At 42.2% G+C, this 17,195-nt stretch overlaps 2 protein-coding genes across 2 annotated transcripts; both read right to left on the bottom strand.

Annotated features, from left to right (window-relative positions):
* Positions 1–6,821: 6,821 nt before the first annotated feature.
* Positions 6,822–7,379, bottom strand: LOC136937082 (transmembrane protein 275-like). The gene has a single exon (XM_067230840.1). The coding sequence runs from the start codon at positions 7,377–7,379 to the stop codon at positions 6,822–6,824; it is 558 nt and encodes a 185-aa protein (XP_067086941.1).
* A 2,045-nt stretch (positions 7,380–9,424) lies between these two features.
* mknk1 (MAPK interacting serine/threonine kinase 1) lies at positions 9,425–16,838 on the bottom strand. Its single transcript, XM_067230367.1, has 14 exons — positions 16,701–16,838; positions 16,037–16,099; positions 15,363–15,456; positions 15,121–15,222; positions 13,126–13,223; positions 12,939–13,018; positions 12,741–12,814; positions 12,539–12,643; positions 12,382–12,437; positions 12,081–12,176; positions 11,653–11,847; positions 11,219–11,383; positions 11,082–11,125; positions 9,425–10,868 (listed from the first exon to the last, which is right to left on the bottom strand). Exons 1-14 carry the CDS (start codon positions 16,749–16,751, stop codon positions 10,649–10,651), a joined length of 1,443 nt encoding a protein of 480 aa, XP_067086468.1. The 5' UTR covers positions 16,752–16,838; the 3' UTR covers positions 9,425–10,648.
* Between the last annotated feature and the right edge of the window lie 357 nt (positions 16,839–17,195).

Raw genomic sequence — 17,195 nt, 5'->3', positions numbered from 1 at the left:
AGAGGAAGAAGAAAAGATTTAGTGACTTGGATGTGTGTATGAAGGCAATCGTACTACTTTTTCCACCAAGGCAGTTTGAGGGCTTGTTCGGAGCTGGTGCCGATATCTCAACCCAGTTCTTTGTGTTTCGACAGGAACAGAACCGGCTCCTGGCCAGGAAAACTGGTTCCAGAGCGGCACCAACTCTCAACTGGTCTAGTACCATTCCCCGTACACGTGCAACGTCAAATTTTAAAAGAGCATTAATGTGTTAGTTAATCACCTTTAGGGAAAACGTTTTTGGTAATTATCTTTTTCTTGATGAGTATCCACAGCAATTGCAACGAGCAGTTTGTCATCATAGGCATGCAAAGCCAAGAGCAACACTTGTAAAGAAACATTGTTGTACTTGAAGTTGGCGCTAGTATTGCTGGGAATTATTCAAATATATATATACTGTTTATATGGTATATGAATGTTCTCTAACATTCCTATACTTCTACAAAATAATGTGTGTGAACTGTATACTATACAGCATACACACAAACACATGCACACCCTCTGCAGCAGTTACTGGTCATCACATAGCCCACCAGTGCAACGGTGACGTGCATGGCTGTGTGTTTTCTCTAGAGTGGTCTGAAATGGATGCCCAGAGGTGTGAGAGTTAGGACATTAGATGTAGCTTTATGACTGAGCTGAGTATTGTTAGCCTTCCTCACGTGCACTAGTGGAAAGCCAACCGAGGAACATGGCTCCCTTTCACAACCCCCCCTCCCCCCGCCTCAGAACTCTCAGGGAGACCCTTTGGACATGATCCATGTCACCCAATCAGAAAGGAGCTGTGAAAACCATCATTATTCACCCCTCTGCTTCATCCATCTCCCCCCCCCCCCCCCCCCCCCCTTGTGAGTTTCCTGCCCTCCGCCAGGCTGTGTTAATGCACCCTCTAAATCTTCCTTCTGACCAGGACTGACCAGGTTCAGGAGAGCCATAAAGTGGCCCATTTGTTTTTGTGGCACAGCCAGAGACGGCCACGAGGCTTTGGAGGCGCTACAGGGTCATAGTCTGTCACTCACCAGCCGGACAAAGCTCTTTGAGCCTCTCCTGTTTCTTTTTTTCTTTTTTAAGCATCTGCCGATGCTCCGCAAACACGCGTGCAGCTTTGACGGAGCTTTGCGAGACTCTTTAATATGTCTCCTAATCTCCCCTAAACTATCCCACTGGTTTTTAACTCCCTTACGTATTAGCCTATGCCTTATAACTTAAGAGTTTATCGTTATGGGCTAAATTTAGATTTTTTTTCTTCCTGACTTGAGATCTTAAGTCTATGGGTAGCTTGGCTCAGGGTGTGTGTATGTAAAATGACAAATCTTTAAATTGTTGCCTCTAAAAGGATGGAAATGTATCTTTTGTTTCAGAGAATTAGATAGCAAGCCAACAGAACCATATGAAAGGAAAACTATTTACAACAAACCGGAGACAATCATCTGGATGGTGCAGATAGTATTGTTCTCTAAATCCTGAGGACTTTGGCTAATCACCTCTTTATGGCTTCAATGCATCATCCAAAACAAACGAGGGCAAAAACCTCTTCAAGGGCCTGTACAATACCATTGTGAAGGGCAGGTGTGGTGTGAAGGATCCATTAAAATCAGGTCAGAAAACTTCATTTTCTCCTTGTGTTGCACAGGATCAGTTCAGAGCTGCCGTACCTTATTTTTAGAGCCTGATTCCTCCTCTATCTCTCCTCTCTTCCCTCCAATCACCCCAACACATTCCCCTCAGAGCCCAAGAGAGTTGGGACTCTATTGTGTGTGGTGCGGGGGGGGGGGGGGGGGACCCACCTGTCTGCCTATATATCGAGCACGTCCCCGATGGGGCTCTCGGTTAAATTCCAGCATTAAAACCCATTACAGAGCTATCAGCTCCCTCATAATGCTGTCTAATGACCTCATTTCCCTAAGTGTCAGCCCCGTCAGTCACCGGAGGCTCCTCTGGACCCTGGCTGCTCGCCGTTGCACATCTGTGGGGTCCTTCCTGCTCTCAGGCATCCCTGCCGCCTGGCCGGCCCGGCCTCATCAAAAACAGGATAGAACGCTCAATCTCTGAAAATGTGTCAAGGCAAAATGACTGGGGACGTGGAGGAGTGGGGTAGGGGGGACTTGTGTTGGATATTCCATTTTCTGCATCCACTCTATTAGTCCGAGCCGCGCAGTCAGTCAGTGGCTCGTTTCAATTCTGAGGGAAGGCAGGGGAGAGAATTGGGACGTGGCAAAATGGCTGCCAGTCGTGGCTTGGCTCTTCCAGCTCAGCCGAATCAGTCGCCAAGAAGATGTGTAAGAAATGGATGGTACCCGAACTGATCGAAACACTGGATAGCCTAGCAGGCATCCAAGAGCCAAACGTGAGTCTGTGTGTGTGTGTGTGTGTGAGTGCTCGTGCATGTGTGCGAGTATGTGTGTCTGAGAGAGACTGTGTGTGTCCGCTGTCTCCTGTCCCTCTAGGACTGCTCTCTAGGTACCCCTGCACACTTCTCTGTGAAATCATTTGGAAAAAGCGGGAAAGGCCCCCTTAGGCCACACAGGCCTCGACCGTCTGTTAGGAGTGGATAATTGACTCCTTTACCTCCGTGATAATTCATTGCTTGCATATGCCAGCTAATACATCAGCCAGTGAAACTGCCCTGCCCCTTCCCTCCCCTGACACACACACACGCATACATGCATGCACACACGCACACACACACACACCACCCAGAGGATTCATGCACAGAGGACATAGTCTGCACAAAATGGGGATGACAAATGAGAGCACTTCCAGATCCATGAATGAATTATGTCTCCTAAATACCTTGAGCAGAGGCAACTGTCAGCCAGCATCAATACTAATCTGAGACAAAATATGACCAGCTCAGTATTAAAGGAGAAGGGGGCAGGGCTAGTAGAGAATGAGGCGAGAAATGAATAGAGCAATCAGGCCATTAGAATTTGATGTCGGATTCAGCTTTGGTGGACATTTATGCATTTATCATCAGATGGAAATATCCACCCCCCATACAATCTTAATGCAGTCTTTCTCTAGAAATAGATGAGGATTATTCAGACAGGACAGAGATATCATTTGTATTACAATAGCAGAGTCAGCACAGACCACTCAGTCATCTGGGATAAGCCACTGCAGAGTTACAGTGCATACAGGAAAACTTTTAAATACAAAATGGTTTGCGTTCATTCACTTATTTTAATTTAAAGAAAATGTATTCATGTGGCATTTTGTCTATTTGGTATTAGACATCTGGCAAATCTACTACATGAAGTTAAAAACATAATGAGATTATATCACGGAGTGATATCAACCCGGTCTTAAGGCTATGACGAACACAACTATCCACTCACCTGCAGAATAGTCATGTTCAAAGACCGTCAAAGACATTGTGTTAACCTTGGTATTGTTCTACCTTTCTGGAATCATCTTGTACCTGGCCATTATTTCCCTTGGGAAATGTGTTTTTCGTTGGCTCCAGGTAGGTTATGCACGTTCGGGGGCCACAGGAGGATGCATTCTCATCTTGAGCAGAACACTGCGAGTGCCCAAGGACAAGTCACGTATGGCCCTATTGTAATTAAGTCCTCTTGTACAAGAACTCAAACAAAAAATGTCACCGTTTTGATTGCCTTACATGCTGTAGCCTAGGCCTATGTGATTATTTAAATATGTTGAGAACACAGGGATTCCAGAGATACTAAATGTGTCATTTTGCTATTTGTAAAAATCTAAGAAAACACTTCAACTTCACAAAAGGCTATCTGAGTTGTGGTCAGGACACTCTGTCCCAAAATACAGAGAATAAAAGGCATCAATCAGAATCAGCTTTATTCGCCAAATTAGTTTGCACAAACAAGGAATTTACTATGGCAGGAAGGTGCATACGGTAAACATATAAGAGTTTAAATATAAAATTTGGAAAATATAAAATGTAGAAAATGTACAACAGTATCTAAGCATCAACTGTGATTTGTGAACTGTGCACTTTCAAAAAAGTATATTCTTGTCAATTCTTCCCAATATGACAAGCACAACTTTTTTGTTTCATGGCTAGACAGGACCAAGAACCAAAACTGTATTTCTACGTCAATAACTGAAATATAATAATTTTACCAATGTTAGTAATTTCATGGCCTAAAAAGTAAACAAGAAAAAGCACATGCTCTTCTTTCAAGTTATTTTAACTGCACTTACAAGGGTTTGGTGACTCCTCCTGGCATTATATATTATTGCAGGCAAAACACATGACAGCATGAGACATCGACGGCGTCTGGAGACAAAGCAAACATGCATTTAATGCAGTCACAGTTGTGACTGGTCTATAACACCCTCTTGTGACTGAAGATGATACTCCAACATTTACAGAGTATAGTTTGTATTGATTGTATGTCTGATTGTCTATAAAAGGTAACTTTTTATATACAGCAGAACTTGTGTGAAAATTATTAATGACAAACCTAAACTCTTTTCAAAATCGTTGTTTTTGCTCTTTCCCCCAAATTCCTCTAGATGGAGATATGGTATTGGGAAACATCCAATTCCCCAAAAGACAACCTAACCAAATTCAGAATGTATTTAGAATAGCCATACCTAGACATTTGTCTCACATTCATGGCTTTGTAGGTGGATATAGTAATGTCCTTTACAATAAAAGAAATTCTGTTTTTATTGGTTAAAAACATTAATATGTAAGTATATCTCTGGTATCCAAGATTTACCCTAAATTATTTTAAGCCGACATGGACAAGATAATGGATTAATCTGGATACATTTTCAGTGAGCTCTGTTTAATTTCAAAGAAGAATTTGCTTTAGTCACAATCACAAATGGAACATATCCGAGGTCTTTGAGGATTCTAATGGACAAACATTTTCAACCCTCATTCATCTCTGACAATATTTAATGTGTTTATGTCTTTTGTCTCAGTGTCAGCATTATTAAATCCACAAATCACTGCTCTACAGTGGAGTAGGTAGAAAATGGATGGGGGACCAAATAATGTTATGCTCTGTCTTGGTGGATCATTAACTGTGATTGCAATGGATAATTAGTTTTGGTTTGCAGTTTATGGACAATAAAGTTCTAGCACCGTGCTCAAATGGGTTTATAAGACCTAACTTGAATATTCCTTCATCCCTGAGAAACCTTAATCATCCTGTGGTGCTCGATGTCTAACACAGTCTGATGCAAGGCCTGGCCAATGTAATTGAGATACCAGCCATTTTGTGACAGTTCGAGCATCTCTGCTCCTGGCTGTCTCTTCAGTGGTGATCTCAAGCTGTGCAGATAGCTGTGTTTGCGGATGGCAGATGTGTAATGATGAGCAAACACTGCTGTCGACTTCCCAGCACAGTTGGGTCAGATGCCAAGTGATGGGGCGCGTACTGGGGAAGGAGCTGTTTGCACTGGCTGCACTGGCTCCTCTCTGATAAGAACTCATTATCCTGGCATCCTGTCTGTCCTTTCCTGCACAATATGTGTGTGAGCGCTGTCCATTGTGGGTTTGTGTCTAGGTCCCACTTACCGCACACCAAAGGCCCTTTAGAAGTATGGACTGTGCATGATGTAACAGAAGGATGGCAGATGTTTAATTATTTTCTAAGTACAGAACAGTAGGAGAGATACCTTTATACATTCCTTTGACTTTATTATTTTAGTGACAGCATCACATAGAGTAACCTAACTTCTGTTCATCTAAACAACAACAAACGTATATCTTGTATCGACTTGGTTTTAGCATTTTGTATAGTCAGGTGACAATGAATAACTTCCTTTCGCAAAATTCCCTCATTGCAACTTACAAGAAAAGCATGATCCACATTAATATACCAATGATCAAGGCTTCATACTGTACACAATGCACATGACACAACGAACATTGCAACCGTTTGAGAGACCCCAACCCAGATTTCCCATTCAAGTAAGAACAGCCTTAATATTCTCCTAATCATGTACAAAGCAAAGAAGATGGGCAAAAGGTCTCATTAAATATGACACTGCATGCACCAAAATACATGTTTGTAAAGCAGAGCTTAGTTCAAAACAGTGTGAATCAGAAACACATTGTACACAACAACACATCACAGAAAGGCCTGCAGTCGCTTATTTGATAACTTATTTTTCCAAGTAGTCATTTCAGATAGTCATCCACTAACAGCACAATCCATTCCCATACTGTGCACTGTAAACCAGTAAACAATGGACATTTTAATTGATCAGGGATCAACAATGTGTGTGACACAGGCACTTTGTTTAAGGTATCTGGTGTCCCGCTGTTTAATAATCTACTACTAACAACATCCCAATAATATTACAACAGTCGAGCAATACGTTGTACACAAGTACAAGAAAAGCATTTTTTTACACTGAAAACTATAAATAATATGCACCATGAATTTCAAATTCACACACAGTAGTTTGTGATTTTTCCACTTCTAACTTATATGCTTAGTTATGGTCTAAGACCATGGTCCTTTTTGATGAGCTCTTCCATTGCTCTGAGGATGTTCTAAACCACAGACATGACACCTTCACACCTGGCCCATCACCATCCAGACCAACAGTAAGCCGTCGATGCCAGAATTCCCAGAACTGGGCGCTTGGTACACAGGAAGCTAATGGTGATTCAGGTGGTTCCAGCTTGGGAGAGCCCACAAACAAATCTGTATGGTTGTACATGACCAACACTGATGAACAGATGCTTTAAAGGTCCCAGAAGAACACCTATTCACAACAGCTTCCTAACTGTTTCCCTCGAACCGACAACAACGCATCCATGCTCGGATGGGTAAGGACTATACGTTTTCTGCGTTGGCACCGCTGTCACAGATCTTTGCGTTCGGCAGTCCGCGGGACCCTGAGGCAGGCCTGTCGTCGTGGAGCCGGGGAGCCGGGCCATCGCCGTCCCCCTGGGTGGAGCCGGATTTGTGAGAGGAGCTCGGGGAGTTGGTGGGGCTGAGCTGAACGGCGGTGGTATCCTGCAGCGTGTGCTCGCTCGTTTCCATCTCGAAGGCAGCGCCGCCCGCCATCCGCATCAGCCCCCAGCTCTCGGCCCCCTTGGCCTTGCGGGAGGGATGGGCCGGGGGCCGTCGGCTGCACACGCAGCACGCCGCGAAGAAAGATAGCGCCACCAGCAGGAGCATGGGTCCGATGACGATGGGGGGGTTCCTGGTGGGCATAAAGGTTTCAAAGGCAAACGCCCCCACCAGGGTGATGTTGATCCCCGCCAGCATGATGCACAGACCACAGGCACAGCAGAGGGCTGGAGAAGGCAGACTTTGAGGCCGCAGGGCTCGCTTCTTAGTGGTCTGTTTTGGTCCTGTGGTCCAGGAACTCTTGTCCGTGACCACCATCTTTCCAGGTCGGTAGGAACTGTTTAACAGGTGTCAGTGAAACAGTGACAAGAATGGACAGTCTTCATGTGGAAGTAAAGGTTCTGAGAGAGACAGGGACAGAGGTTAGGCTACTGGGAGATGTTCGATCAAGCTGTGGTGTTGTTTTGACTACCACTTTAAATCAATGTGCTATTTAAAATGCAATCTTTATTGTAAGATTATGAGAAATATAATAAAGAAAACTGATACTCTATCACTAACTTTTCACCCCCACAAGAAAATCGTACACCCATAGTTTAAGCAGATAGGCTACTGTCGATGCGCAACAAAATCTCAAACCATCGGTAAAACAAAAACAAATAAAGAATAATTTGAACGACAGAAATAAAAAGTTATGTAATTCAAAGGATTTTTCTACACATTACAACTATTCATGATTTTTTCCGTTCGCGAACTATATATCTGTATGCTACGACGTCTATTAAGATACAACCCCTTTTTCAAACGTGATTTTACCTTAGTCTTCGGAGTAAAAGATTCATATAAGCTCGCTTTACATTATCTTTACATTATCAAGCATCCTAAACATATTTACAAGTTTGTTTACCTACATTGCCGAGTTCCATTGCCTTATTTTTCTTATTGCAACATTGTCCCGTTCTTTTCTTCTTCTTCTAGCTATGGACTTCACATGACTCTGCGCACTCGGTACAGCAGGTGAAATACGACTGAAAGATGACCACAATGGCTACAATAAACCGTTAGGGGCGCAACTCGTGCTTTTGGACAGGTGTGTCGTGAGTGAAATTGATCAATGGGAAAAATGTAAACCTATTAAGGGATGTTTTCGCCACCCATTGAACATGTTAATGGTGATTAAGCCACTAGAAACAACAGTTTTTAATGATTATTATTTCACAAATATAAATACAAATATTTCCTATAATGTTGTAACTCCTAGGCCATGACCTTTCTGTTTGGGCTATATAAGGAAACGCATTGCAAATCATGAATAGCCTACGTAATTATATAGTCTATTGATATCAAGAGACTTTTTTTTATGTAATCTTGACCCAAAGCAAAAGCAACTAAAGAACCAATAGTGTAGGTCTACTATTGTTAACCTAAGGTGAGATGAACAGAGCGTATCGTGATGTGCTCTCAAATTATTTCCTCATAGCCTTTCCAAGGACACGATGAAAAGTGTCTGTGTAGGCCATACCTTCAGTCTTATCACTGTGTGGGTAGGCCTATGTGAATCACTCCAGAAATCTGCTCAACTGACAACCCCCTCACTATCCACCCTTCACGTTAAGGAATTGGTGAATGACAAGACAAAAATAAACCCACCCATTCAGTCATTACTTCCACTCGGACTTCTGTCCCTTGCACAGCACCACTTATATCCGACCTTGGAGTGAAGATACAGTGAAGAGCGACATTAGTCCTGTTCTTCTGGAACTTCTGTTACATCACACTTGTGAGCAAAGCAAGGATAAGAAAACAAGACTTTCAGACATTTTTATATATGTAGCTCCATATATTTTATTGGGAATGCAGTCCATTACATGTATATAGCAGACACTTAAATGTAAATACCTAGGTTTGGCAGCAGTATAAATCACTTAATAAGGACATTGTGCCTGTGCAAAAAATCCCCGACATGCGAAACTTTATCTAAATGGATATCTTAAGGTATTCTACATAATTGCTTGCCAGCAGTTACTGTTGCTCCACCCAGCTCATTTAAGTTGATGTAAAACAAACAACTTCACTGATCTTCATAATGGGAGGGAAAAAGCTTTAACATAGACACTGACTGGTTCCTAATGTGTGCACTCATTTCCACGGCAGTCCTTAGTCGATTCCTGCCCGTTTGCGAAGGCTCTTAGTTGCTATAGGGATGGAGTGTCCATGGCAACTGGGTGAAATCCGGGTACATGCCGTTTACATTACTAGGGATAATACGTGAACTTAATAGGATGAGGGAAATAATAGCTCAGACTTCAATCAGAGTCCCCATTAATATAGGACAAGCTCTCTGAGGAATCAAAAAGTCAACCTGGCATGGAGAAATCTTTTAATAAAAACAGCAATTTCAAAGAATGCTTAAACTTCAGTAACTAGGTTTTCAATACATAACAATAACTGTATAATGAATGTCACAGGCACGAGATCTGTTGTGTTTGGCACATACGACATAATAAAATAATCTATACAGAAAAATACTTCCTTGACCCAACGACCAAGGTACACTCTGTCCAATCATTCCCATCTAAAAAGATGGACAAAAATAAATAAAATAGAAAACCAGAAAATGTAAAACCATCTTTCACAATTTAAAAGCATACAAACTTATTCCAAGAATATGTTGTTAATTGATATGTTAAGTCCATAAATGGAGATACAGGCTGTTACAAAAACCTTACAATGGAAGGTCATTCAATGATTATATAATTTGGACAAATTGGCCAAATATACAATCCATGCAAATTAGTAATTGAGGTAATGTTTTTTAATATTTCTCAATTTCATTAATCTAGAATCATCCCATACTAATCATAGTATAAGCAATATTTTTTTGTTTGAAGTACCTAAGTGCTCCAGGTAGCTGGTTTAAAAAATATATATATAAAAGAAATACAAAATTATAATCTCCCCATAAACACTCAATTATGAATCTAATTGTACTAGGGGCTATTAGCACCATAGCAAGATAATACAGTAAGATTCAAATTTAAATGGAATACACTAAGACAGCAAAGCTATGTACTATAAAATACTAAAATATACTTATATTAAAGTATAACTGACCTACTTTAACTTGTATCTAGAATAATTGACCTACTTTAAAAATGTGTAGCTAGAATCAAAAGGTGACCGTCCATATGATGGGAATCTGATGGCGTAGTCAAAAAAATAAAATAAATAATAATAATTCATAAAACGTTTTCCCTTTGTTTCCCTGCTTCCATGTGATATGATGATTACTGGCCTTGACAGCAGCTCTAACAAAAGGGCTACAACCTGTGAAACTAGCTGCACTGATAAAGTCAACCATCAGCCACCTTAGACAGTGTCTAAGGTGGCTGATGACAGTGACAAGTGCCATCCTAAGATGCCCTTGGCAACCGTCTCTGAGCACTCGTCTGTCTTATGGAGATATTCTGGAACACCCACAGAGATAAAGCAAGAGGAAGAAGGGGGGAAGGGAGATCAGGGAACTCAGCACTCAAAACTCGTAGCAGCAGAAGTGCTGGCCCTGGAATCATCCCCCACAGAGCCAATCACGAGGTGAGGCTCTCCGTGGCGGGCAGGAAGTCCGGGGTGCGCATGGCGTTAGACTGTGCCCGCCTCCGTGCCAGTCTGGAGTTGGAGGGGGGGGACAGCCTCATGGAGCAGACGATGGCACCGGCGTCCTCCTGCTCCTCGTCATGCTGTGACAGCTGCCGGTTGAAGGCGATGGCGTCTGCGGCAAACTGAGTCAGGTCTTTGGTGCTGCTGTTCCTGGTGAGAGAAACAAATCAGAGAGTCAAAAAGAGAGTGTCAGAGAAAGAGAGTCAAAGAGTCAGAGAGAGAAAGGGTCAGAAAGACATTTTTTATCTGTTTTATCTGTGTGCATTTCCTCATTCTAAATCCCTCAAAGATGTTCTTAGTCAACCGCAAATGCACCGTCAGTGCATGATGCGATGACTTCCTGTTTGTGAAGTCGGGAAGTACCTTTGCAGAACATGCGGGGTTGGGAGGCCTCTCTCTGGTGCGTTCTGAGAAGAAACAGAGCAGAGGTTAAGCAAAAAATTTGAGCACAGAGAAGCAAAGTTCCATAAGTAGCCATTAGTCTTCATGGTGACACTCACCCCCTGTACCCAAGGGTGCTTAAGGACTTGGGCGGCGCTGAGACGGAGCGTGGCGTCTCTGACCAGCAGCTTGGAAATAAGGTCTTTGGCTCCCTGAGAGATGTGGGCCCAGTCACGCTCGGGGAACTCGTACTTCCCCTCCTGGATGCTCTCAAAAAGGTGGCTCTGCACAGAGCAACAGGAGGCATCAATATTCATAGTACACAGCAAGACTGGATACATGCATCGTAAGCTAGCACGGTTTAGAAACTTTGCATTTACAAAAGAAATGAAGAGTTACAATTCGAAGTTTAAGGGGATTTAAGGGGCAACGGAGGCACCATTCATACCTGTGTGAAATTAGCACAGTAGCAGGGGAGTCAATGGTAGGTGGGAGGGGGAGGGGGAGAGGGGGGCTGTGGAGGAGGGCTGGATGGCTGGTGTGAGAGTGGTACCTGGCAAGAGCGGCATTTTTCTCCCCGGTCCCAGCCACAGTCGCTTCCACAGTGGCCCGTGAATGGAGGGCTGCCGCTCAGCAGTATGTAGAGGATGACCCCCAGGCTCCACAGGTCGCAGCGCTTGTCGTAGAAGGACGCCTCGTCCGTGAACACCTCCACCACCTCAGGGGCCATGTACTCTGCCGAGCCGCACTGCAAAACCACGGCCCGGATTCACAGACAAGACACAGAAAACACAAGACCAACCATGTCACATTTGGTGCTCTTGAAACTACCACTCATGTGGTTTTCCACTCCCAGTACCAGAGACAAATAGATTGTGATTCAGATGAAAGAAAAAACATTTTCTTTTCCTTTATTTTTTTATTTTTTTATTCTACAATGATTTGGTTCTGGGTTTAGACTCAGGTGCAAGGTGTATATACCGGTGTGGTAAGCTCCGGAGTTGTAATGGGGGTATAGGCACTACTGAGCTTTACTCCACTTCCTAAATCAAAGTCACAGATCTTGACAGGAGACACCTGCAGATGGAGATAACAGGAATTTAATCAATGATATTCGACAAATGTATACTAATAAAAATATCCAGTATGCAATATAACATATATATATGTGTAATGTGTGTGTGTGTTTGTATATACATGCTATGTATAGCTCTTACTAGTTTATTACTCAACATCTAAAAACAAATCATTTAAAAAATGAATGAATATGAAATAGTTTCACCTGGTCAGTGTATTCACATAGGATATTCTCTGGTTTAAGGTCTCTATGAGCAATGCCTGTGGAAAAGCACATGAGCACAATGAAACCTAAATTTAACGTCACTCTTATTCTGTGCAGGCACCAAGAGGCAGCTTCTTGGCTGGGATTAGGAACCTACCCTTGGTATGGAGGAAGTTGAGAGCTTGGCCGATATCCCTCACCACTCTACTGGCCTCCAGCTCGTCAAAGTGCTTGCGGTTCTGGATATGGGTCAAAATTGAGCCTGAGGACATCAAAAACAAAGACTTTGAGAGTCAACCTGACAACACAAAACACAGAGATGACATGACAGAAATCACATGGAAATGTTGGGTCCGTACCTCCTCTCAACTTCTCAAACACCAAGTAAAAGCACGAATCATCCTCAAAGAACTGTATCAATTCCAAAATGTTCCTGCCAAATGCACAATGTGTAACACCTGTTATTTGCATTCTTCCAATGTGTATATCCCATTTTATTCATTCTCATATTTATCATAAGTCACTCAAAACAAACAGGAAGAGGAAATGGAGCATACCTGTTTCCTTGGCACTGGTAGAGCGTCTCCACCTCTCTGAACACTCGGCTGCGACTGTGTCCTGCGATCTTTTCTATGATCTGAGCAGAGACAAAACAGATATACGATGTAGCGGTGACTGTGAATGCATGTCACTAACAAGGAATGTGCACATAGTGAATTCAATACACACACATTCCCAACTTGCCTTCACAGCAAATTCCTGTCCATTCTGAAGACTTATGCATCCCTGGACTTTGGCATATGCACCCTGGCCCAACATCTCGTCCGTAAGTTTGTACAGATCTGGAGAAGATGAATTTAAACAAAATTGGGTATGTTTAACGAAAAAAATGCTAATTGAACACCCCAAGTGTGTACAAATCCAATTCTAACTAGGGTTGGATATTGTTTGGATTTTTACGATTCTGATGCCGAATCGGTACTTTTAAAAACGATTCCGATTCCTAAACGGATTCTTGAAAAACAACATCAAAGAAAGGCTCTTTTATAGAGGTTTTTATTTTATTTAAAATTATTTAAATTTAACAATATATTAACATTTAAAAGTACTTAAATATATAAACCTATAGTATAGGTTTATTAAACCTAAGTCACCTGAAAAAAACTCAAAACAAACAAAATTGCTAGCAGTCAGATTAGGACTGGTCCCGCTGTCACAGGGACAAGGGACTGATGTCCGCAAGCTGTCGAACACAGTGCATCCCTCTGCTTTAAGAAGTATTCTGTGTGTCGCCGCATGTTTCAATAAATTAGACGTGCTTCCCCCTTTGCACGTAATCGTTTTGAAACATCTGTTGCATTTTGTGATGTCAGAATCCTTGACTGTGAAATACAGCCACACTTTCGACCGTTTTGCTTTAGGCCTTTTGAATGCACTAAAAGCTAGCTAGCTAACAATAGACTAGCAGAGAAAGTCTAATATGTTTACTAGCGATCACGTGCAGTGAATGGTTAATATTAGAGATGGGAAGTTCGGATCATTTTACTGATTCGGTTCATTGAATCGCGTTCAGTAAAATGAACGAATCATTTTTCGAGTCATTCGTTCATTTCCGACGTTTGCACGTCGGCCACTGTAATTAACACACTTTTTAAATGTATTTTGTGTGAAATGCTTCCACACCTTGGATGACTTACTGTAGGTCGTACTGATTTCTCTGCCTCCGCCATGTGTTTCAGAACAACGTTACCCAACAACGTCTCTCCGATGATCTTTCCTATACCTCCGCTCTGCTCCGCGCTCAACTAAACTTTTTTTTAAATACTCAAACATCTCTGCGACTTAATGAGTGGCGTAATAATCGCGCAACTCAACAAATCGATTAATGAAATTCGTTGCCAACTCTTTTAATAATCGATTTTTCTCGATTTTCTCGATTCGTTGTTGCAGCCAGATAACGAATCGTTCACCACCAACCGTGTCTTCGGATCAATGTTTCGTTCTTCTGCCAACCGAGTCTTTGGATCAATGATTCGTTCATCTGCCGGATATGAGTCTTTGGATAATTTTTCACGTGACCTGCATAGGCTCAGTACTGGTAGCTAGAGGAAAACGAAATGATTCGTTCATTTTGACTGGGTCTTCGGGTACGAGTCTTTGGATAATCTTTCACGTGACCTGCATAGGCTCAGAAGAGGAAACAGAAAGTATTTGTTTACCTCTTTCACTTTTGCGTGACTAGGTTTAGTAAGACGTGAATTATAGGTTTTGTTATTGTAACGTTTTTTTTTTCTTCTCTCGGCCACGAGAAAATGAACGAATTGCTCTCTGAGACTACTCGTTACTCCCGAGTCATACTAATGATTCGTTCAAAATGAACGAATCGTTCACAAACGACACATCACTAGTTAATATGCTTTTACGTCCGTTTTGGTGAGCCCAGAGGGAAAATATGGCATTTTAAAAGTAGCCTACATTTACGGTAGCTAGCTAACGGTAGACTACTAAAGTGTTATATTTTTACGTCAGTTTCGGAGCAACAGGGAAAATATTTCACTCAACACATTAAGTGGAACCGAAATGAGGAATCAGAATTTGGTTCTAATCCGGTTGCGTAGGGGGGGGTTTCGGTACCCAACCCCAAATCTAATTACATTCTACTCCCTTAACAGATGCTTTTATCCAAAGCCACGAGCAAACACAAAGTGTTTACAGCGGATAACATTTGTGTGACCTCACCTGCAAAGTTTCCTGTAAAGCTGTCAGTTGCTCTTGTCCTCCTTTTCTTCTTCTTCCGCTTGGCTGCATCAGGGATGCTCAAAGGCAGACTGACCTCCATCTCTGTTTAAACACACGCACCGTGCCTTGTTTAGCCTGTGGGCCGCAATCATTCTCCGACCAGCACGTTCGATGGAACCGAAGCCCAGAGTTAATTTTAGTTTGGTATGTATACAGGCTAGGGCTGACTCATGTTGCAATACCTGTAGAGTTTTGAGAGAGGCGCTGAGGCCTGTCCTCGGTTTCTGCCCTGCTCTGCTGAATTCCACCACAACTTTCCCCCGCTGGGCCTGCCGCCTGTCACACAGATGGAGAGAAATAGAAGAGAGAGTAGGGAGAGGGAAAGAAAGTGCGAATGAAACCAAGGATTGTGGGGTAGAAAGAGAGAGAAAGTACAAGAAGGATGATGATGTTGTCCCTTTTTGTTCATAATTAAACATAGTTTAGCCTAGACTAACAGCACTGTCTGAAATTTGCTCACACTCTCCAGTTAACTAAGCCACTGATAGAGCGTTGTTCAGATATAAAGGAGTTCCAGAAAGGGCATTTCAGAAACTACCACCACACACGTTATGTGGTGTAAAATGTGGTTCTCTTCTCTTTTGGCACTTTTCCAAAACTGGGGCCTGATACGCAATCGCATACGGGAAACTCAACATGAAACTTATCTGGCCCTGGATTTCCCGCAACACCTGAAAGCTCCGAAGTAATTCAACACATGAATCTTTTTCAGACAAGGAAAACTAAATCCAAACAATGCTCAGGATTTACAAAAAAAGGCCCAACACATTGTAATGTTACATTATTTTACTGAAAAGCACAACATTTGTTTGTCTTTTTAGAGTGGCCTAGTTATTTTAAGTTAGTACTGAGTTACCTTGAGAGAGTGCTGGAAGGCTTGCAGCTCAGCCATGGTGCTGGTTCTCACCATATCTGCCAACTATAAAAAGAATTACGTGGTTAGTAATCAAGACAATGACCATACATAATGAAAAATGTGACAACATGATAAATAGCCAGGATGAGTAGTTAGCTGTACTTTACTACTTTAGATCGATCAGTTTACCAAAGGGGAGAATAAATCCTTGACTAGATTTTCTGACGCCAGTAAGCTAGGCAGTCCAGTAATGGAAATGTTCATAACTGGGTTTCTGTCCGTGATTGTTTTCATACCTTAAGGGATTCACACACTCATAACCACGAAGTGTCTCTAGCTACAGTTTGATCACAAGCTGGATTGATTAACACCTAAGTATGACAGGCCAGATAGCAAGCTTTACTCCATTCCACTATGACATAAAGTCCATCTGCTGAAACGGTCTTGCTATACAGCTACGTTTTAGATGTCACAACAGCACTGGTCTGTGATCATCAGTTAGCTAACGTTAGCCTAGCCTATCTACTCCCTACACAGTAACTAGCTAGCTAAGAAGCTATAGTTGAATCTAGCCTCAAGAGATTCGAATGTAACGCTCTAACATCTTACAAGCAAGATAAAATCCCAACGCCAGCTAATACCAATGACAAAATATTTTTCTAACCTGACATCTGTTTCCAAACCGGCCGAAATCCTCTCTTAGAGCATCCACCATCTGATGTTAAGACGGTAGCTAGCAGTACAACCGACAATGTTGGTAGTGTGACGCGGATTTCGTGGGAAAATAAAGGTCCCTTTCCAGTCCCCCCGTGGCACATCCTCTAACTATGGTTGGATGAGAAAAAAACGCGTCATCTGGTTCCTCTTGTCTGCTCCTCCCTGCTTCATGTGACTGGCATTTCTTTCGAATGACGATGAAAGCATTTTTGTCCTTTCATTCCCAGGAAAGTTTTATTTGGGTCACTGTCTAAAAGAACTATGCCAAGATACGAAACACTTTCTGGTTATTATGAAACTCAAACGACAAAAACACTTTTCATCCCATGCTAAAAGAAGTCATTGGAATTATCAATCGCAAAACTGTAAACTTGACAAACAAAATAAAAGTACAATCTGGAAATAATTAAAGCAAAAAAACAAAAGCAAGAGTTAGTCATGT

The sequence above is a fragment of the Osmerus mordax genome, chromosome 27 (assembly GCF_038355195.1).
Source record: "Osmerus mordax isolate fOsmMor3 chromosome 27, fOsmMor3.pri, whole genome shotgun sequence".
NCBI classification, from domain to species: Eukaryota; Metazoa; Chordata; class Actinopteri; order Osmeriformes; family Osmeridae; genus Osmerus; species Osmerus mordax.
This window is presented reverse-complemented; position numbering and strand designations above follow the sequence as displayed.

Coding starts and splice junctions, on each gene's coding strand:
- mknk1 (XM_067230367.1), bottom strand. CDS start 16,751: ATGGTGGATGCTCTAAGAGAGGATTTCGGCCGGTTTGGAAACAGATGT. Junction 15,457..16,036: donor CCTTCCAGCACTCTCTCAAG/GTAACTCAGTAC, acceptor TCTGTGTGACAG/GCGGCAGGCCCAGCGGGGGA. Junction 12,644..12,740: donor GTTTGAGAAGTTGAGAGGAG/GTACGGACCCAA, acceptor TGATGTCCTCAG/GCTCAATTTTGACCCATATC.
- LOC136937082 (XM_067230840.1), bottom strand. CDS start 7,379: ATGGTGGTCACGGACAAGAGTTCCTGGACCACAGGACCAAAACAGACC.